The 23,020-nt window shown below is 44.0% G+C and overlaps 2 protein-coding genes across 3 annotated transcripts in view; one reads left to right on the top strand and one right to left on the bottom strand.

Annotated features, from left to right (window-relative positions):
• The window catches only part of LOC129832147 (protein phosphatase 1L-like), a 60,543-nt gene extending 51,269 nt beyond the window's left edge, over positions 1 to 9,274 (bottom strand). Inside the window, exon 1 of the mRNA XM_055895948.1 lies at positions 8,350 to 9,274. Within this exon, the coding sequence (XP_055751923.1) occupies positions 8,350 to 8,748 (399 nt within the window). The 5' untranslated portion in view covers positions 8,749 to 9,274. The remainder of the gene's footprint in view (positions 1 to 8,349) is intronic.
• A 227-nt stretch (positions 9,275 to 9,501) lies between these two features.
• Positions 9,502 to 21,947, top strand: LOC129832146 (60S ribosomal export protein NMD3). 2 transcript variants are annotated; one of them, XM_055895946.1, is made up of 17 exons: positions 9,502 to 9,758; positions 10,068 to 10,196; positions 10,743 to 10,815; positions 10,961 to 11,095; positions 11,259 to 11,355; positions 11,469 to 11,549; positions 12,098 to 12,226; positions 12,326 to 12,416; positions 12,939 to 13,017; positions 14,380 to 14,476; positions 15,291 to 15,408; positions 17,853 to 17,998; positions 19,140 to 19,252; positions 19,407 to 19,479; positions 20,816 to 20,922; positions 21,091 to 21,161; positions 21,300 to 21,947. In XM_055895946.1, the coding sequence occupies exons 3-17, from the start codon at positions 10,772 to 10,774 to the stop codon at positions 21,431 to 21,433; spliced, it is 1,515 nt and encodes a 504-aa protein (XP_055751921.1). In that variant the 5' UTR covers positions 9,502 to 9,758; positions 10,068 to 10,196; positions 10,743 to 10,771; the 3' UTR covers positions 21,434 to 21,947. The 2 variants fall into 2 exon arrangements, with proteins under 2 accessions (XP_055751921.1, XP_055751922.1); XM_055895947.1 differs by lacking the exons at positions 9,502 to 9,758; positions 10,068 to 10,196 and adding an exon at positions 10,280 to 10,398.
• The last annotated feature ends 1,073 nt before the right edge of the window (positions 21,948 to 23,020 follow it).

The following is a 23,020-nucleotide window of genomic DNA, read 5'->3' as shown; positions in this document are numbered from 1 at the left end:
TGCTAAAGCAGTGAACAAAACAAACTTAGGGAGGAGGCTCCTAATGTTAACATGCATGAAGCCAAGGCTATTACGGTTACAGAAGTCATCAAAAGAGAGCGCCTGGGGAATAGGAGTGGAGCCAGGTACTGCAGGGCCTGGATTCACCTCTACATCACCAGAGGAACAGAGGAGAAGTAGGATAATAGTACGGCTAAAAGCTATGAGAATTGGTCGCCTAGAGCTACCAGAGCAGAGAGTAAAAGGAAGTTTCTGGGGGCGATAAAATAGTTTAAAGGAATAATGTACAGACAAAGGTATGGTAGGATGTGAATACAGTGGAGGTAAACCTAGGTATTGAGTGATGATGAGAGAGATCTTGTCTCTAGAAACATCATTGAAACCAGGTGATGTCATCGCATATGTGGGTGGTGGAACTGCAGGGTTGGATATGGTATAGAGAGCAGGGCTAGAATCTCTACAGTGAAATAAGCCAATAAACACTAACCAGAACAGCAATGGACAAGGCATATTTACATTAAGGAGAGGCAAGCTTAATCGAGTGATAAATAAGGGTCCAGTGAGTAGAGGTTGGTTGGGGTCGTGGCGATCCAGACAGCTGGCCGGGTATATGGCTATCGGTAGCAGCATAGGATGGAGGTCTGTTTGTAGATACCTCGTGCGTTTCCGTCGGTAGGTTCCGTGTAGTGGGGTTTTGTTCAGATAGCAGCCGATAAGACAGCTAACGATTAGCGGGCCTCAGATGAGCGTTCAGGTAACGCCGGGACGGAGGTGCCGGTTGGATAAATCCCTCGGGCAGATAACGTCGGCAGTCAGTCGTGAAGGCCCGGTGGGGTTCCGTATCTGCAGCAGCAACAAAGAAGCGGGTCCGGATGGTGATGGAACTCCTCAGCTGGCTAGCTCCAGCATGATTTGAGTTAGCTCCGGGGTCGACGTAAGCCAATAGTCACACGGTATGCAGCTAGCTAGCGGGGAAACTATCCGGGGAAACTGAGAGAAAAAAAGTCCCGGAATGCTCCGGTCCGAGTCGCGTTGCACTAAAGTGCCGGTAGATTATCGAGCTAGAGGAATAGCTGATGACCGCAAAACGTGGGCAGCTGAAACACCAACGCTAGCCAGCAAACCGGCTAATTTCGGGGCAGCTACAGATTAGCTTCTGGCTAGCTATCGGAGTAGCTTCTGGATTAGCTTTCAGGCTAGCTTCTGAATTAGCCCCTGGCTATCTTCCACGATGGATTTTCAGATTGAGGTGAATAGTACTTATTGTAATTGGTGAAGCGGGTTGCAGGAAAGCTTTTGCAGGAAAGCTTTTGTAGTTGAGTTCTTGGATAATAAAATAAATAAAAGATATGTGAAGAAAAGGTGTAAATATATATATATACAGGACACGACACGACAACACGGAAAAATACGTCTGAACTGCTAAGCTACTTTGGTTGTTTCCATGGTTAACTGCCTTGTTCAAGGGCAGAACGACAGATTTTTACCTTGTCAGCTCTGGGATTCAATCTTGCAACCTTACAGTTAACTAGTCCAACGCTCTAACCACCTGCTTTACATTGCACTCCATGAGGAGCCTGCCTGTTACGCAAATGCAGTAAGAAGCCACGGTAAGTTGCTAGCTAGCATTAAACTTATCTTATAAAAAACAATCAATCATAATCACTAGTTATAACTACACATGGTTGATGATATTACTAGTTTATCTAGCGTGTCCTGCGTTGCATATAATCGATGCAGTGCGCATTCGCGAAAAAGGACTGTCGTTGCTCCAACGTGTACCTAAACATAAACGCCTTTCTTAAAATCAATACACAGAAGTATATATTTTTAAACCTGAATATTTAGCTAAAACAAATCCAGGCTAGCAGGCAATATTAACCAGGTGAAATTGTGTCACTTCTCTTGCGTTCTATGCACGCAGTCAGGGTATATGCAACAGTTTGGGCCGCCTGGCTCATTGTGAACTAATTTGCCAGAATTTTACGTAATTATGACATAACATTGAAGGTTGTGCAATGTAACAGGAATATTTAGACTGATGGATGTCACCCGTTATACGGAACGGTTCCGTATTTCACTGAAATAAACGTTTTGTTTGAGATTATAGTTTCCGGATTCGACCATATTAATGACCTAAGGCTCATTTGTGTGTTATGTTATAATTAAGTATGATTTGATAGAGCAGTCTGACTGAGCGATGGTAGGCAGCAGCAGGCTCGTAAGCATTCATTCAAACAGCACTTTCGTGCGTTTTGCCAGCAGCTCTTAGCAATGCTTCAAGCATTGCGCTGTTTATGACTTCAAGCCTATCAACTCCCGAGATTAGGCTGGTGTAACCGATGTGAAATGGCTAGCTAGTTAGCGGGGTGCGCGCTAATAGCATTTCAAACGTCACTCACTCTGGGACTTGGAGTAGTTGTTCCCCTTGCTCTGCATGGGTAATGCTGCTTCGAGGGTGGCTGTTGTCAATGTGTTCCTGGTTCGAGCCCAGGTAGCGGCGAGGAGAGGGATGGAAGCTATACTGTTACACTGGCAATACTAAAGTTCCTATAAGAACATCCAATAGTCAAAGGTATATGAAATACAAATGGTATAGAGAGAAATAGTCCTATAATTCCTATAATAACTACAACCTAAAACTTCTTACCTGGGAATATTGAAGACTCATGTTAAAAGGAACCACCAGCTTTCATATGTTCTCATGTTCTGAGCAAGGAACTTAAACGTTAGCTTTCTTACATGGCACATATTGCACTTTTACTTCTCCAACACTTTGTTTTTGCATTATTTAAACCAAATTGAACGTTTCATTATTTATTTGAGGGTACATTTATTTTATTGATGTATTATATTAAGTTAAAATAAGTGTTCATTCAGTATTGTTGTAATTGTCATTATTACAATTATTATTTATTTTTTTAATTCTTCTTCTTATTATTTTAAATGTATTTTATTATTATATATATATATATATATATATATATATATATATATATATATATATTTTTTTTTTATATATATATTTTTTTTATAAATCGGCCGATTAATTGGTATCGGTCGGCTTTTTTTGGTCCTCCAATAATCGGTATTGGCGTTGAAAAACGTTGTATCTTCATTAGAGGTCGACTGATTTATGGCAACCATCAAAGAGAAGGTGTGGGAGAACCTCTCCGAGCGCTATCAGGATGAGGACATTCAAGCCTTCCTGAATCAGGCCACAGCAATGGAACCCAGATTTAAAAGGAAGCCGGTGAGTGATGCCACCTGGGACAGGCTGAGGAAGACAACTGTTGAGGCCAATGTGACAGGAGCAACACCAGGGCTGTCAGAGGAGCTGGAGCAGAAAGACACAGAGCACCAGCAACAGGAGGAGTCTGAAGGAAAGGAAATGGAGGAGACAGTCCCTCCACTGTACTAAACAAGGAGTGCCTTAGAGGAGCTGTTCTCAGAGGACAGGGAGTTGAGGTTAAAGATCCAACAGGACACCTCGTCCCTCACCGAGTGCGTTGACCTAGAGGTCGAGCTCTACAAAGGCCTACCTCCCGTCCCTATGGCTGAAGATCCTGTGATGTGGTGGTGGAAGAGAGCTACAGTACTCTGCCCATCCTCACAAACATTGCAACAAGCTACCTCTGTGCTCAAGCCTCCTACACCCCTAGAGAGAGGTTATTTTCTACTGCAGGGAACACAATAAGCCAGGAGAGGTCCCTACTTCTGCCAGAGAAGGCAAATATGTTGATCTTTCTCCAGAAGAACTGATAGTCCTTTTGCAGCCTACCTGCATGCCCCACCCGTGTTGCTCTATACCACTGAAATTTCTTTTGCTGTAAATAAATTGTTTATTTTACATTTCAGAAAATAAAGCAATGTTAATTCGGTTCTTAGTTTTATTTAAAGAATATATATATATATATATATATATATATATATATATATATATAACCAGTAAGAATTCCATTAAAAGTACCGGATCGATAAGCAGCATCGGTAAGAATAGCAATACCGTTAAAATCATAATGATACCCATCCCTATTCACACCAGACATCCCAAGAATATTGCTGAACTGAAACAGTTTTGTAAAGAGGAATTGTCCAAAATTCCTCCTGACCGTTGTGCAGGTCTGATCCACAACTACAGAAAATGTTTGGTTGAGGTTATTGCTGCCAAAGGAGGGTCAGCCAGTTATTAAATCCAAGGGATCACATACTTTTCCCACCCTGCACTGTGAATGTTTACACGGTGTGTTCAATGAAAACGTATAATTGTTTGTGTGTTATTAGTTTAAGCAGACTGTCTACTGTTGTGACTTAGATGAAGATAAGATCACATTTTATATGACCAATTTACGCAGAAATCCAGGTAATGCCAAAGGGTTCACATACTTTTTCTTGCCACTGTACTTGCTTAATGCAAAAGAATGAAGGTGGGAAAAACAGAATGTTACACTCAATGCGAGTTTAATACTGTACGAAACAATTGCCCATGGCAGAAAATACTTCAAATAGCAAATGGGGGAATTGTGACATTTGGGTTCCGTATTTACAGTGTTCCACTTGTCAGTTTCCGCTTCTCAAACAATCCGTGACAGTCTCTGGGGCCAGTTGCACAATCCTGGTCTAACTCTACGCCCAATTTAGATTGAAGACCAACTTTTTTATGCCCAACTGGTGCGGAATGAGTAAAAGGTCAGAACTGTAGAAAAGCTCCCAGTCCATCTCTACAGCGTGTTTTTCCAACAAAACATCACCTTTCCTGCTCACTGCTCTTTCCATAACATCAACGCAGGCTCAAAGAAATGTTGAGCATCTGCTTTTGCCAAAAGCAATAAAAATATGTCCCGGAATCTGCCTCCAGAATGAAGGGTGGTTTTGAGCAGAACAACCATGAGCGGTGCAGAGTTCTCTGGTCAGCCAGAGTGAAGGGTGTATTCGTTTTGTATATTATTCTCATCAATTCTATTATTGTATGGCTCCTGGAGAAATACATTTCATTTTGATTTCGGAGGTCTGAGGCTTGCGGGGGACAATCGGCAGGAAATGACATCGTCTGGAACAGGTGTGTGAAGCCCAGATTGGCATGTTATCGTGAAATGCCACTGCCATCGCTGCTGGTCGTTCACTTCATTTAACGTCCCCTGGAAATCCATTACTTTAGATTTGCACACGAGGGAACACACACACCAAGTAATCCTCTAGAATGCTGACACTACAATTAGTCATGCTGCTTCTTTCACCTCCAGTGTGAGTGGGCTCAAGAGGGATCCAGGATGCTGAATATCTAGACCACACACACACACAGCTGGAGCCTGACATTTATGCATACACCACCGCAGACACAACTGTCCACAATCACAAATGGACACACTCCTGGAGACCAGCCAACTGAGCCCACCAGCCCTCCATAACAGGTGAAGAGGGTTTATTCCCATGGTGAGGGAACCATGAGCCTGATGCAGAGACACACACTGGAGCCATTCTGCACCAGGGCTACAGTATAGAGGAGATGAAGTGAGAGAAAATGGCAGTAGGGAGATGGGAATGAAAGGAGTTCAATTGAAAGCTCCTCAAGTAGTGCTCCAGTAATCAGACTGCAGTTACTGAGCTGTAATCACACTGACAACCTGAGTGGATGAAAGAGAGGAGAAAAGGAAAGAGAGAGAGGGAGGAGAAAGAAAGCAGGTCAACTATAATATTCAAGGGTTCCGTAAACTGCAAGCAAAGGGCTTCCCTCTGTAAGAGTCTCTCACGCATCGTCTCAGACACTCACATTCTCTTACACACATACTCTGTCCCTCCCCAGGATTAAAATGCAAACGGTGCCCTTTCCACTAACAGAGGCCTTTATTGTTAGTGCGAAAGGAAGGTGAACTCCGGTGAGGGCCAAGGCAAGAAAGAAAGGGACCAGTAAAAAAAGAAAAAAAAAAAGACCCACTTAAAAAAGGTCAGCCTTGTGTTCTTTCCTCTCATCCCTCTCATCACAATACTTCTCTCCATCTTCTCCTGTTCAGAAACTGCTTACGCACACGCAGCCACACCACTCTACACTGAAATTGAAGACGGTAGAGTTGGGGAAGTTAGGGAGAGGAAATATCAGCACAAAAGGAAAAAGATGACTTCATTATCAGAACTGCCTTTCTCCATTGAGCCATTCAGAGAAAAGGAAAGATAACATATTAGGACAGTAAGGAGTTGTAAATGTCTCCACTTGGTATTCTATTGTGGACATACAGTAGTTGTGTGGAGCTAGTAGTAGTAGTAGGACTACTGAGACAGGTTCTTCAGCCAGACCCCCAGGGTATTGTCTTAAAGACCATCGCCCATGTAGAGAGCATCTCTCCCTACAGAATATCAACAAGGGATGAATGTTAGTGAGGTTATTTTTACAGAACAAACAGCCTGGAATGGATAGATGACTTCAACGCCATGAATTGCTATCTCCAGACACATCCACATGGACGCATACCAAATAACCAGCAATTAAGGAAAGACATGTTCATTCTTTGCAAGGTATCCTTGCAAGGTATTGCATTTCGTGTGTGTGTGTGTCTAGCTTACTATTCTTCTGAGAGGCGATGTATCTTTCTGTGGGTAAATCGGTCCGTTCCAAGCCAGTGTCAGAGCTAGGACAAGGTGTCCTGGCTGGTAACTCTGGCTACCAACCCTCTCACCCACCTCCCCCAACCTATATCAGCCTTCATCCCCTCTCCTGCCACTAGGGCTTGGCGAATCATGTCAACTTTGTTTTGAGTAGGAGAGAGAGAGAGAGGCTATCTGGCCCAAAAGATGGACAAATCATTGCCCTGTTTAGAGTGGTAGAGGAAACTAACCAATAGGCTAGCTGAGTCCTCCTCCAGCCCTGGTCTACACTGCAGCTCTCTGCTGACGCACCGCCCCCGGCCAAGAATACATCAACAATAACATACTGTAGAAGCAGAACCATTTGAAAAGCTGGTGTCTGGCAACAGTTTCACACTTCAAAAGAGAGTGAAGGAATAAAAACACACAAACTTGTCACCCAAGGCCAAAGCGAGGGGGGAAAAAAATCCCTCGCCTACATGAGCAAATCTGAAGTGAACACCCTCTTTCTCTGCTCTCCCTCACAGACCTGAGGATGGCTTTTATAGCCTGGTTTACCATCCTCTATAAGGAATATAGGGAAGGAGGAATGAAGGCCCAAACATGCTGCAGGGAAAACTAGACAAATGGCCAGTTCTGGTCAAAGGGAAGCAGTGAGCTGCTGCACTAGAGCCCACTGTTTCATCTACCCTGAAAATAATGGTTATCCTCCACCTCCATCGCTGTCTTTTTTTTTTTTAGAATGTTATCTTTCAGCCTGGGTCAGGCCAGAATAGTCAACTTCTGTATTAAACAGACTAAAGCATGCCTGAGCAGTAGAGCTCCGTAGAAAAACACTGGCAGCCCATAGACAGGGTCTGGGAGAGCGGCAGTGTGAGGGGGAGGAGAGAGGGGCATCTTGTCAGAAAGAATTTGCCAGTGAGTTTCTTCACGTAGCTCCATGACGTCAGTCAATACTGGGCTGTCAGGCCCGCGTGGCCACAGCTGCAGCCCACGGAGACAAGGTCGCTGTTCAGGCAGGCCTGGCCATCATGATCAATCAGTGTTGTTACCCTGCCAACAATGGAGATAAACCCCACACCCCAACAAAACACACATTCTTTCACTTCTGGTCAGGTCGAGGAGTAACAAGACCAGTATCCCACTTTCTGTCTTTTGCATGGAGTATGATCATTACATTGAATGACTGCCTATCTCACACTACCACACACACACACAGATGGACACTTTGCCCCGCTATAGGGACATCTGGCTGATGAGAGTAGGAAGTGTATTTCTGTGAGACAAGCTGCTCAATCTGTGCCACAGAATGCTTGTCATGGAGTCAAAGACCTACAGCTGCCTGGGCTTTGTCTGTGACCAGAACATGGAGAGGGTGACAGGTGCATGGGCATCGGATGACAAGTTATGGTCATGCACAGGACACCAGTGATTTACTGTATTCAGACCAGAATATGACCCATATCTGAAAGCACCTCTCACTGGGGTTGGAAATAATTAGCTCTCTTGTACAATCCGTTTAGACTTTATCTGCAGCATACCACACAATCTTGTTATGTCTATAAGTATTTTAAACGTGCAAGACCATGAATGATGGTCTCTTATGTTTGGCACAACTTCACAAAGTAAAGTGCTAAAGTGCCTTCTGCATGTCCCTGTGGAGAGGTATTCATTTGATTTGATGCATAGCAAGTGCATGTGCAAGTGTTGACCAAACCAAAACAAGTATAGCCTCTCAACAAATGAAATATATCAGCCCATTTATCTTACCTCTCCCCCATGGCCATCAAAAATCCCAAATATAGAAGGGTGACTCTTGTTCACGATGTCAGTGACGACCTCGAAGCGGTCTTCCATGTGATCTCTCCGGCCTTGGATGGAGTACACCGCCACATTGTTGCTCTTGAACTCCCAAGTTTTGGAGAACTCTGCGTCCAGAACGTCGAGACCCCCGAATTTGTCATTCTGCATAATCTCCGCCACTTTCCCCTTGACCATTTTGACAGCATCCCGGCTGGACTTGACGATGGTTTTCACCTCATCAGTGTGGAAGAAGTAACTCCACAGAGCAAGGCTTATGCATAGAAGGAACAAGGTCTCTGGTCTGAGCAGAAAATAACGCATGATCCGACCCAAAAGAGACAACAGTGTCATCGTATCCTCTATCATTTATACAAACAAGAAATCACTGCAGGTTGTTGTTGTTTACCCGCAACTTTCAGTCCATTATTATCGATGCTAGAGTAAATAATCAGCGATACCAAATGCAAACGTAGTCTACAACACATCTGGTGTAAAAAGCTGAATTAAGTCAACCCAACACTGATAGCTCCATGTAGCAATGCGGCTTGATGTATTGGAGAATCCGTAACGTTAGACACTGCGGGGTGTAAGACTCTGCCTTGGCTGGCTCACTCTAGCATAAAGCCCCATGAACCAGCGATTGTCCCTTGTCCATATGATGCAGTGAATCACAACCGTTGCAAGGAGGAGAATGGTAGCTATATTAAACCTCAGTCGGAGAGACCCCACTTTGAAGTACCTCGTTTAACGCTAACTTGAAAGCAAACTGCATGCTCCCTCAACCTTTGGCAGCGAGGTTGCGATTGAGTTGTAAATAGTGCACTCAATTTGAAGCCGAGGAAGTGTTCGTTTTCAGGACCGCACCAATTGGAGCACGTGAGGTGTGCACCATGCAACCTTGTTTAGGATAACATACATCATATTTCTGGAGGGGCAAACTAAATGTTATTTGCAACTTTATACTGGCTGAATAGACCATTTATAGAATTTGGGTAAATACATTTTTGACCTACGTAACTTATTGACGGATACACGCACCCCCCACGGCGGATTGTTTTAATCTGAGCCCACCTGTTTATATATATTACGGCAAGTCCCGAGGACCAGAACAGGGGTTTGTCTACTAATGGATAGAGCTGTGGTGAAAATTGACTTTTCGGTCGAAGCAAGTTAGGAGAATTTACGCAGTAGGTTATGAGAATGAACAACAGGTTTTAGGACAATTTGGTTAAGGTCAGGAAAAGAGTTAGAGTAAGCTAAAATGCACAAAAAAATCTACTTTGACGTCAATTGGACAAAAACTGTATCCCATCTAGACATGACCCCAGTTCAGTTATAAACAGAAAAGGCAAAGGTTTAGAAACTCTATGGATAAGGTACTTTGTAAAATTCTACTTTTGTTTGTTGTTGTTTTTAATAATGGCGACGAAGAAAGATAGAGGAGGAAGGTATAGATAATGATAAATGTATAGATAAAGCCTTTGGTTCGATAAATCGATCTTCGTTGGGTACATTTTTTTTACCTTATATTTTTTAAATACGTATTGCCTTGTCCAATGTATATCAAAATTAATGAATTGGAGTATTACAACATTTGTCAATCATATCACAACGTCCATATACCGGTAGTGTAGTTTATTCTGTCTGTATTTAATTTGAATGGTTTCTGACGCTACTGCACTCAGGCAAACGAGAGGGGACTGGGTCCTTTTCCCACCAGAAAGTGGTGTGTCGTCATCACCCTGCTCCTCCTTTCCAGTTTGTGGTGGTGAAACGTGGAGGTCCGCAACGTGGCTTGGAAAAACATTCTGCAAGTACGTGTTGTTTATCAGTTGTCTCATTTAAATGGCACGAAGCCCCCCCGAAACCTCTTTACATAGGAGGCGCCGTGTTAAGACAAAACTGTCACGATCATCGCAAATTAGTCAGAAGGAAAGCTGTTCCCTGTTAGCTAGGCTAAGGATGGCTAGCAAGTAAAGTTACCGGCCATTTAAACCTGCCTTTTTCTATCTAACGGTAACTGTTTGGTGAAGTTAATCCAATTGTATACATAGCTAACGACAACTAGCAGCAAAAAGGTGTTTGTCAGATGAGTTGTGACATTGTGATAAATGGTTAACTACCTGAAAGATATCATAGAATTGTAGCTAAGTCTGGCTAAGTGTCATGTGTGGGGAAAAACATTACCAGGAAAGTTAGTGCACTAGATAACGTTAGCTGGCTACCATGTATTGATCATAATCAATACACATTACCCATGTGGATGTGTTGTATGCTAATAGCATTACGTTTTTGTATATAATCTAAAAAGTAAAGATTTATCTGATTCATAACATCAATCTGATCTGTCATTTATCTAGATCTCACTACAACACCCACACCATTTATAATGGAGTACATGCAAGCTCCTGCTACAAGCAGCCAGGGGAACATGTAAGTAGAATATATGATCAGCCTCCTACAGGCTACAAATAATTGTCCTTTACCGTCAGTGTGAATGTGTAGATTCATAACTTTTTCAAAGGTATCAGCTGGTACACAGTACTAATCAAGGAATGTTTTTTTCTCCTCTCCTTAGCCTGTGCTGCACCTGTGGCATCCCTATCCCCCCAAACCCAGCCAACATGTGCGTGTCCTGCCTCAGGACCACAGTGGACATCTCCGAGGGAATCCCCAAGCAAGTCAATCTGCACTTCTGCAAGCAGTGTGAACGGTACATCACAAGCCTGTCAAACTTAGTGCCACAGCTAAGACGTTTAAATCCCTGTCTTGTGCTCTTCCTGCCCAAGGCTCATTAGTCAGTAAACTGTGGGATCTTACCAAGGCTCCTACATTAGTTCAGGTTCATTGATTGCTCCTCTTTCTTTTCTATGCAGGTACTTGCAGCCTCCAGCCTCCTGGGTGCAGTGTGCTCTGGAGTCCAGGGAACTGCTCGCCCTCTGCCTTAAAAAACTGAAGGGCAATATGACCAAAGTGAGTATCCCTTCCCTACTCTGCTCTATTTACATTCAAACATACACTTGTTCAACATTTTCAACAGGGCTGTAGCCATTCACCTCAGAAACTCATGTGACCTCCTAATCCAGGTGCGTCTGATCGATGCTGGATTCCTGTGGACGGAACCCCACTCCAAGCGGATCAAGTTGAAGGTGACCATACAGAAAGAGGTGAGAGGAGAAATAAGAGGCGTCAGTGTGTGATATTTAATGGAATAGATTAGTGTGGATTAGGAACCTGATCAGGTGGACGTGTCCCACCGCTGACTTCCATGTTGTCATTATTTAATCCAGGTGACAGTAAAGGAGTACAGGGCTGAGTGATTCAGAGCATAGTGATTGGGTGAAGGTTACCCAGTGGCTGTCATCTTAACTTCATGACCTTTCAGAGGAATCTGAGCTCCTCAGGGCCCAGGTCTTAGTCTGGAGTGTAGGAGGTTTTGTGTGACCAGTGATCTTGTATCTAGATGCCCTTTAGTCACCAGAAACAGCAGCACCAAACTCTGATGAATAAAGTCTTGCACATCAGTGTTCCCCAAATTATGGGTGGGTAATGATCCACTGGTGGGTCACAGCTGTCTAGCCCAGTTCTGTATTTAGAAAAATATATATAAATAAATACAGTGTTTACCTGGTGTGTCGCATTAGTCGTAAACTATGTTCTGAGTCAGTCATATAAGAGAATAGTGGTTGATTGTAGTTTGGCCTGTCCTGTCCAGGTGATGAACGGAGCCATCCTGCAGCAGGTGTTTGTGGTAGAGTTTGTCATCCAGGGCCAGATGTGTGATGACTGCCACCGTGTCGAGGCCAAGGACTTCTGGAACTCTGTGGTACAAGTCAGACAGAAGGTACCACTGATGATTAGAATTTTATTCATGTTGCTCACCACAACAATCATTTTTAACATGTTGTGTTGGTAACCTAATATTGGGCTGGTCCTTTTTTAGACTTCTCACAAGAAGACGTTTTACTACCTGGAGCAGCTGATTCTCAAGCACAAACTCCATCAGAATGCACTCAACATCAAGGAGATCAATGGTGGGTTTGGGATAGAATATACTGCTCTAAAGTGGGGTTTTCATCCAGGAAGAGACACCAGACCATTGATATTGATGATTTTCTAAAAGTTTTCCTATTCCGGGCTTTAGAACGACATGGCCATGTGTTTATAATCACTGTGGTAGGATCATATTACTGAGCATTCCATTTACCATGCCAACAATGCTTTTGGACTCGGTCCTATTTTCAGTCACACACACTGTGTAGTGAGAGATATTTCAGAAACAGCGCCCAGTGTGGTTGGACCAGATTGTAAGGGAAAAGCTGCCCTTTTGACAGTTCAATATAAATGACCACCCTCTCTTGCCGTAGTTAAAGCCTTGAGGTTCCAACATGTGGTGGCCATATTTCCCCCCCGCGGTGCCCATCTGGGCTATATTACTGAGGCTGGCGTGTTAAATGTTTGAATGGTGATGACAGAGGTTACGTGTGGTGTGTGTGTGCCTGTGATTGATTTATCGATTGAAGACTGATTGTTTTTTAATCTTTCTCCTCTCTCAGAGGGTATTGATTTCTACTATGCCACCAAGCAGCATGCTCAGAAGATGGTGGATTTTCTCCAGTGCACAGTCCCCTGCAGGTAGGAACCAGTTCTCCAGAGTCCCTCCACTACGTTTAGAGGTTGCCCTGTAGTGACAGAACTGCCTGACCTGCAAATCTGACTTGAGGTCAGTGTCTAGGGGTAACATCATCCTACTCTGGATGGCGCCTTCATGGTTATTGTATAATGCCCATGCAATGTTCATTTGGTGTTGAGACATGTTAATGTTGAATTGAACAGTGATGCGCTAGACCGCACTAACCACATTAAGTGCAGTCTGTGTGGCTAGTGCTACGATTATTCAATGTCTATAGACTTATGTTTGGACACACCTACTCATTCCAGGGTTTTTCTTTACTATTTTCTACATTGTAGAATAATAGAGAAGACATCAAAACTCAGAAATAACACATGCAGTAACCAAAAAAGTGATTTAAAAAAAAATCTAAATATATTTTATATTTAAGATTCTTCAAAGTAGCCACCCTTTATCCTTGACAACAGCTTTGCACACACTTGGCATTCTCTCAACCAGCTTCATGAGGTGTAGTCACCTGGACTGCATTTCAATTAACAGGTGTGCCTTGTTAATTTGTGACATGAAGGTCAGTCAATGCGGAAAATGTCAACAACTTTGAAAGTTTCTTCAAGTGCAGTTGCAAAAACTATCAAGCGCTATGATAAAACTGGCTCTCATGTGGACTGCCACAGTAAAGGAAGACCCAGACTTACTTCTGCTGCAGAGGGCAAGTTCATTAGTTAACTGCACCTCAGATTGCAGATCAAATAAATGCTTCACAGAGTTCAAGTAACAGACACATCTGAACATCAACTGTTCAGAGGAGACTGCATGAATCAGGCCTTCATGGTCGAATTGCTGCAAAGAAACCACTACTAAAGGACACCAATAATAATAAGAGACTTGCTTCGGCCAAGAAACACGAGCAATGGACATTAGACCAGTGGAAATCTGTCCTTTGGTCTGTAGTCCAAATTTGATATTTTTGGTCCCAACCGCCGTGTCTTTGTGAGATGCGGAGTAGGTGAACAGAGTGTGAGAGTGTGCAATGCTGTCATCAAGGCAAAGGGTGGCTACTTTGAAGAACCTAAAATATATTTTGATTTGTGTAACACTTTTTTGATTACAACATGATTCCATATGTGTTATTTCATAGTTTTGATGTCTTCACTATTATTCTACCATGTAGAAAATAGTAAAAATAAAGAAAAACCCTTGAATGAGTAGGTGTTCAAACTTTCGACTGGTACGGTATATAATTTTTCAAAATATTTATTTTTAGCTTTGCATGGAGATGCTTAAGAATGTTGCTTATTTTCTCTCTGACAAGATATATTCTTGTAGTGTTCTTTATGGTTTCTTTGTCGCCCTGTCTTGTTTAGGTCGAAGACCTCCCAGCGCCTCATCTCCCACGACATCCACTCAAACACATTCAACTACAAGAGCACCTACTCCATTGAGATCGTTCCTGTTTGCAAGGTATACAGCATCTTCCTCAAAAATATTGAAGGTCAAATGCTCTACATGTATCTCAAGGGGCTGAACATTAGTTGAATAGGTGAACAGAGCGCACCTATACTCAAATGCTCAGGTCCAAACAGGCCAGGGCAGACCTATATTCCCCGTTCTTATCATAACAGACACAGCTTCCCTTGGATAGAACTGATGTTTTAAAAGATGCTTTTGAACCGTCCAATGGAAACTACATTTGAATCAATCTGGGTGTGTCTAAATCAGGAGTCTTTACTTGAAACGTTTTTGTTGAGTGAATGTTTCTTGTTAATGCTCTTCTGTTGGATTCATGTAGTAGATTCATCTACTCATAGGTTCTAACATGTAGACTGAGTACACGTATCGATGCTTGGCTTCTGACCATAGATGTGAAGAGTGAATTTTGTTCATATCCAATTCTATCCATGTGTTTTTATGCATTGCAGCACTCATTCAGTAAACGGATATGACTTAACATTTTCAAGATCAATGCAATGCGTTCCTAATCACCATCTTATTTTCTTTTGCATTGTGGGATAAATTGTAATCACGCTGATGAAACAAAGAGAACATAGCCGACCCCTTGTATAACCAAACTGGTAATGACAGCCTCTGTTATTCAGATTGTTCATGAAGGTGTAGCCTAATCCAGAGTTGAATGTTAATCTCTGCTGTACTACACTTTACTGTGTGTTTCTCTGGGGAATAATCCGGTGGGAAAGTTGGCATTGGGAAGAGGTTTCAAAGTTCTCTCTGACCTGACCTCAGTCTGACCCCTGGTATGTTTTGTCTCATTGCCCAGGACAACGTGGTGTGTCTGTCGCCGCGTCTGGCTCAGAGCCTGGGGAACATGGGCCAGGTGTGTGTGTGCGCCCGAGTCACCAGCACCATCCACCTCATTGACCCCAACACCCTGCAGAGTGAGTACAGTACACACCATCCACCTCATTGACCCCAACACCCTGCAGACTGAGTACAGTACACACCATCCACCTCATTGACCCCAACACCCTGCAGAGTGAGTACAGTACACACCAACACCATCCACCTCATTGACCCCAACACCCTGCAGAGTGAGTACAGTACACACCAACACCATCCACCTCATTGACCCCAACACACTGCAGAGTGAGTACAGTACACACCATCCACCTCATTGACCCCAACACCCTGCAGACTGAGTACAGTATACACCAGCACCACCTTTACTGTCGGCCCCAAGACCCTGCAGATTGAGTACAGTACACACCAGCACCACCTTTACTGTCGGCCCCAAGACCCTGCAGAGTGAGTACAGTACACACCAGCACCACCTTTACTGTCGGCCCCAAGACCCTGCAGAGTGAGTACAGTACACACCAGCACCACCTTTACTGTCGGCCCCTACACCCTGCAGAGTGAGTACAGTACACACCAGCACCACCTTTACTGTCGGCCCCAAGACCCTGCAGTGTGAGTACAGTACACACCAGCACCACCTTTACTGTCAGCCCCAACACCCTGCAGTGTGAGTACAGTACACACCAGCACCACCTTTACTGTCGGCCCCAACACCCTGCAGTGTGAGTACAGTACCCACCAGCACCACCTTTACTGTCGGCCCCAAGACCCTGCAGTGTGAGTACAGTACACACCAGCACCACCTTTACTGTCGGCCCCAACACCCTGCAGTGTGAGTACAGTACACACCAGCACCACCTTTACTGTCAGCCCCAACACCCTGCAGTGTGAGTACAGTACACACCAGCACCACCTTTACTGTCGGCCCCAAGACCCTGCAGAGTGAGTACAGTACACACCAGCACCACCTTTACTGTCGGCCCCTACACCCTGCAGAGTGAGTACAGTACACCAGCACCACCTTTACTGTCGGCCCCTACACCCTGCAGTGTGAGTACAGTACACACCAGCACCACCTTTACTGTCGGCCCCAAGACCCTGCAGTGTGAGTACAGTACACACCAGCACCACCTTTACTGTCGGCCCCAAGACCCTGCAGAGTGAGTACAGTACACACCAGCACCACCTTTACTGTCGGCCCCTACACCCTGCAGAGTGAGTACAGTACACACCAGCACCACCTTTACTGTCGGCCCCAAGACCCTGCAGTGTGAGTACAGTACACACCAGCACCACCTTTACTGTCAGCCCCAACACCCTGCAGTGTGAGTACAGTACACACCAGCACCACCTTTACTGTCGGCCCCAACACCCTGCAGTGTGAGTACAGTACCCACCAGCACCACCTTTACTGTCGGCCCCAAGACCCTGCAGTGTGAGTACAGTACACACCAGCACCACCTTTACTGTCGGCCCCAACACCCTGCAGTGTGAGTACAGTACACACCAGCACCACCTTTACTGTCGGCCCCAACACCCTGCAGTGTGAGTACAGTACACACCAGCACCACCTTTACTGTCGGCCCCAAGACCCTGCAGAGTGAGTACAGTACACACCAGCACCACCTTTACTGTCGGCCCCTACACCCTGCAGAGTGAGTACAGTACACCAGCACCACCTTTACTGTCGGCCCCTACACCCTGCAGTGTGAGTACAGTACACACCAGCACCACCTTTACTGTCGGCCCCAAGACCCTGCAGTGTGAGTACAGTACACACCAGCACCACCTTTACTGTCGGCCCCAAGACCCTGCAGCGTGAGTACAGTACACACCAGCACCACCTTTACTGTCGGCCCCTAGCTGCCAGGGGACAGAGGCTGTTTCAACACATGATTTTATGACTACTGAAACATTTATTTTACAGATATGATTTGCTTCTTTGATTGATTGATGTATTGCTGATGTGTTGACAAGTCAACGTTTCAAGGCGATTGGATGTGTGTGTGCATGAGTTTGTGCTTGTGTGATAAAGCATCAACAGTTTACCATCTGTTCCAAATTTTTAGCATCAGTTTTTGATTAGACTGATGGAATGTGATTATATTCCACTTGATTTAAGTCTTTTGTACTGAACTGAACCCAATATCGTTTACAGTGTTTCTGTTCACCACATGCTCATCACCCTCCCTTCACTCTCAACAGCTTCCCTCTGTGTCTAATCAGGGCATTCCACACATGACACACACACTCAGGGCACATGTTTTTAATTAGTGTTCAAAGAAAGGCTATTTTTGCTCCAGTCTCAACCCCAGCCTCTGGGCAGAACAATGATCCATGCTAGCCAAATCATTCAACTGCAAGAGGGAGGGAAGTTCAAATAAATCCATTTATCTTGCGTGTGCACACAAGCATGTGTATGTGAGTGTAGGAAATTATTGGTGTTTTGAGCAGTGAAAATTGAAACTCTGGACTGTCCATAGAGATAAACATCTAATTCTATTTCTCCTGTCTAACCCAACAGTCGCTGAGGTGGATGGGGGCACATACTGGCGCAACCCCTTCAACAGCCTCGTTAGCCCACGGCAACTGGAGGAGTTCATCGTCATGGATACTGACATCATCAGGAACCAGAAGCTGGGGGCGGGAGCAGGCATAAGGTCCAATAAGGTAGGAGTTCTGAGGGAATTGGGCGGTGATTTGGAATTGGGCTGTCCCGTCGCTACTGCGCGATGGGACAGGAACATCCCTGCCGGCCAAACCCTCCCCTAACACAGACGACGCTGGGCCAATTGTGTGCCGCCCAATGGGTCTCCCGGTCGCGGCCGGCTGCAACAGAGCCTGGACTTGAATGGTCTAGCCTTAGACCATTCCGCTACTCAGGAGGCCCACCAATTGTCATACTTGAATAAAAGTATAGATACCTTAATAGAAATGTACTCAAGTAAAAGTGAAAGTCAGCCAGTAAAATACTAATTGAGGTAAAGTCTAAAAGTATTTGGTTTTAAATATCCTTAAGTATCAAAAGTAAAAGTATAAATCACTTAAAATCCCTTATATTAAGCAAAGCAGACAGCAACATTTTCTTGTTTTCCAAATTTACGGATAGCCAGGGGCACACTCCAACACATTATTTACAAAAGATGCATGTGTGTTTAGTTAGTCTGCCAGATCAGAGGCAGTAGGGTGACCAGGGATGTTCTCTTGATTAGTGCGTGAATTGGACCATTTTCCTGTCCTAAGCATTCAAAATGTAACGAGTACTTTTGGGTGTCAGGGAAAATGTATAGAGTAAAAAGTGTAATATTTTTTTTAGGAATGTAGTGAAGTAAACGTTGTCAAATATAAATGATAAAGTACAGATACCCCAAAAAGCAACTTGATTAAGTAGTACTTTAAAGTATTTTTCCTCAAGTACTTTACACCACTGTGTGTATTCATGCGTGCAACTTCCCGCTTGACTGCGTTGCTTTGGTGTGTTTGTGGCTTTAATGACAGTGTTTTTAAGCAGATTGAATTATGGGGATCATTTCTCTTTTCTTGGAAGAAATGTCAATGGGTAACCATTACATTATTCCTGAAGCAGCACATCAGATTAGAGAAAAACCCTCCACAATACATGGAAGTGTTTCTGTAAAATGAAACAGGAAATGGGTTTGCTACGGTATGATAACGTACCCTCCCCCATCTAATGGTGTTGGACAACTAAACACCCTTCATCCGTTTAGTGGAAAGGAATAGAAGTAATGGTGGTGCTAGGGTAAATCTTGTGTGTGTGGTGTGTATGTGTTCTGATTTTGTGTGTCTCCAGCACACCCTGGCTGAGGTGTGGGTGCAGAAGACCTCAGAGATGGACACGGCTCAGCAGTACCACTGTCGCACCCACCTGGGCCACCTGCTCAACATAGGAGACCTGGTTCAGGGGTAGGTGACTGTCATGGGCTGCTATATAGCTACTAAACTCTTAAATGTTCATCTAACTTCTTGCTGTATAAGAGAATCAAAACAATACCTTACTCTTTTGATTGTGAACTTAGAGAAAATATGATGGGTTTTTTTCACATTTGTTACCCTCTAGCTTTGACTTTGCCAATTCCAACGTTAATGACGAGTTTCTGAACAAGATGAACCCGAGTCATATTCCTGACGTGGTAAGAACCAGTACATACTACTGTGCGGACACACTTATGTATCCTTCAAAACAGGGATCTCCAACAGGTAGATTGTAGCTCGCAGCCCACATATAAGTAGCTGCCAATCAATTCTGAAAGTACATTCAGTTTTCCATCACAAACTGTCATAAACATAAAGCTCCCAGCTACAATTCAATCAGTCACATTGACATTTTCCTGGTTAGCATTTCCCTGGTTAGCCACTATTGGCTTAAAAAGCCAAAAGTAACACAAAATCTGCCAATTAATTTCCAGCAATGTTGCCCCTGTCTGTCTGTCTGTTTTGTACATGCATTTGTCTCACTCCGTATGTAGCCAATTAGCGACACTAATGATAACGTATTTTTTTCTTCAATTGGTTTGTGTGTTTGAGGTTCAACCCCACATAATGTACATTGTGCACATTTTAATACAGAAGGGTGGACAGACTTCCCCCAAAACGTTCTCTGTTAAATGTTAACCTCAAAGTAGGCTTACCTGACAGAACTATAAATCATGATTATTTGTTTGAATTGGGTAGCCATTGTTTTTCAAACTCTGCCATGGCATGTGCTTCAGCAGTAGGCCTATCAGCAGAAACATCGCTAGACCGACACATTCCACTCTTGCTAGATGCTCAGTTAAAGGGGAATTACACACTCTTTCCAGACATCATAAATGTTGTTCTGATGTGATTTAAACAGGGACATGGACTCAGAACATACATTTTTGTTGTTTCTCTATGAATGATTGTAATATTGAGAGTGGAAAACATAAAAAAATATCCAAAACCAGGAAAAATACAATTCTGGAAAACACAAAATATAATTTTATGGGGCCTGTCATGCCAAATACTGTTTATCAACCATTATTTGACCAGGTATATAGACAGAAAAAACACATCTTGTAAACCAAGGACCCTGGGGTGAGGTAGAGGAGAAGAGAACAATGTGCCTTTTGGAAAGCAATAAAATAAATTATAGCTCGCAAAATTTATATTAAAAAAAAAAAGTAGCTCATGCTAGAAAAGGTTGGAGAACCCTGCTCAAAGGAGACCTCTTTTACCATGTACTGCACTGTACTGTCTGTATTAGATCACATTGCCCCCTGGTGGACATTGTGGTATTGGTTTGATTTTGTTTGCTGCATTGAGTTGAAATGTCAATCCTTTAATGGGAAAATTGGCCACCTGACCACGTAACGTTCACTTCATTTTGAAATGAGAGCTCGACTGCATACCTGTCAGCACATGGCTGCAAAGGACAGAATACATCATAACAAAATGAAATGAATGCATGTATTGAAGCCATTTGGACATGTTTGTTGTGACTTGCAGGTGCTAATCAAGAAGAGCTACAACCGCAGCAAGAGGGTGAAGCGCAGGAACTGGAAGCTGAAGGAGATGGACAAAGATAGAGAGGGCATGGCGCCTGAAGACGAGAGGTAAGGAGGAGAGGAAGAGCTGATGAGAGAGGGGGAGATGCAGGAAGGGATGAGGAGAGAGAAAGTGAAGGCTGGATATGCTCAATATCCAGGTGATGACTTAGTAAGTTGTGAAAGGTGTCTGTCTACAACATTGGCAGTGATTTATTTGTTCTCTTCCTGTTTCAGACAATACCAGGACTTCCTAGAGGACCTGGAGGAAGACGAAGCCCTGAGAAAGAACGTCAACATCTTCCGAGGTGAGTGGGACCGCAGCTTTCTGCTTCTCTTTATAGTTCTTCTTGCAAGAATCTGGATGTTTTCCTCAATTGTCACCCATAGCTTTCTATTGATCCATTTTAGCTGTAGCCTCATGATGAAGTTGTTTTATATTGCAGATGCGTCTAAGATCCCAGTAGAGAGTGATACGGATGACGAGGGCGCTCCTCGGATCTCTCTGATGGAGATGCTGGAGGACCTCAGCCTAACGGACGCCACCGGGGGAGAGGGAGCCGACATGCTGACCGAATAGACCAATCACCGGCCTGCTTACATCCACATAATAACTGTTCAGACCAATCAGGGTCTTAATAACATCAACATGATGTTTGACTAGACAAATGGGCTCCCGAGTGGCGCAGCGGTCTAAGGCACTGCATCTCAGTGCAGTGTTCGAATCCAGGCTGTATCACAACTGGCCGTGATTTGGAGTCTAATAGGGCGGCGCACAATTGGCCCTGCGTCGTCCGGGTTTGGCCGTCATTGTAAATAAGAATTTGTTCTTAACTGACTTGCCTAGTTAACCTTTAAATAAAAATCCTACTAATAACATGAGTGATTAGTAGTCCAATAAGAATGGCAATGCGCTGTCAGCTACCATTTCTTAGTCTCCCCCCAACAGCAGCCACTCACAATGCAGCAGAAGGGTCACTTCTGAGGTTGCTGAGTTATTGAGTGGATCCTGCCCTTTGTTTGACCCTTCCCTGTCTCCATATTAGAGGCATTGGTTTGTGATGTACACCAAATAAAATATAACCTGGTTACAATATGACCTTTTCATTCGGAGATGCACAGCGCCCACTAAGGAGCTGGAGAAGTGGGGAAGATGTTACTGAACTATAAGCATGGACTTCACTCTCAATATGGTACCTAACACTTAAAAGCAGAGACTGGGCCACATGATGAAAGTGGTAGAATGTACCAGTTGGGAATGCATGGGCACCTTCTATGAGTAGCTAGTTCTATGTGTAGATATCCCGTGTATGCATTCTGGATTGGGTATGCTTATGCTTGTAATAGGCTGCAGACTGGCATCTAGATTCTCTACCTAACAAAACCAGCCCCACTCACATGCAGAGCCACTGTCTTGTGAAATTGGTTTGCTTAACTTCAGAAATTGATCAATTCAAAAATAATTTGGGACTAGGACTCAGTGGGCACATGTCCCCTACTATTAGACTGTTATCCAATGCAAGCTGCTCTATTGTTGCTGGGTAGACATTGTAATTATAGTAGGGGCTGAAGGGGAGAGGTTGGTGCAGGGGGGGGTTGAGTGCTTCAGAGGAAACTTTATCTTGGGGGCTTAGATATTTTAGGGGAGAGAGAGTTGTGTTATGTGCCACTTCAGTCTGGCTTGAAGAGGGAGGAGGCGGGATCTTGTTTTTTGGCAACTTAAACAGGTTGTTAGGGGTAACCAGATCCTTGGGAAAGTAACTTTAGGTCCCTACGAGTCAGCGGATAATAAGGTAGAGCGAGGGGTTCTCTACCTTCCCTCCCGCTCTATCCCCCTGACCCCCTTTTCTCACCCACCTACAGTATATGCTGTCTCTGTCAACCTGTTCTTATCATCCACTTCTCCACACCTACAGTATATGCTGCCTGTCAACCTGTTCTTATCATCCACTTCTCCACACCTACAGTATATGCTGTCTCTGTCAACCTGTTCTTATCATCCACTTGTCCACACCTACAGTATATGCTGTCTCTGTCAACCTGTTCTTATCATCCACTTCTCCACACCTACAGTATATGCTGTCTCTGTCAACCTGTTCTTATCATCCACTTCTCCACACCTACAGTCTATGCTGTCTCTGTCAACCTGTTCTTATCATCCACTTCT

Source organism: Salvelinus fontinalis, chromosome 33 (genome assembly GCF_029448725.1).
Source record: "Salvelinus fontinalis isolate EN_2023a chromosome 33, ASM2944872v1, whole genome shotgun sequence".
Taxonomy (NCBI): Eukaryota; Metazoa; Chordata; class Actinopteri; order Salmoniformes; family Salmonidae; genus Salvelinus; species Salvelinus fontinalis.
Note: the sequence above shows the minus strand (reverse complement) of the source record. Positions and strands in the feature narration are given on the sequence as shown.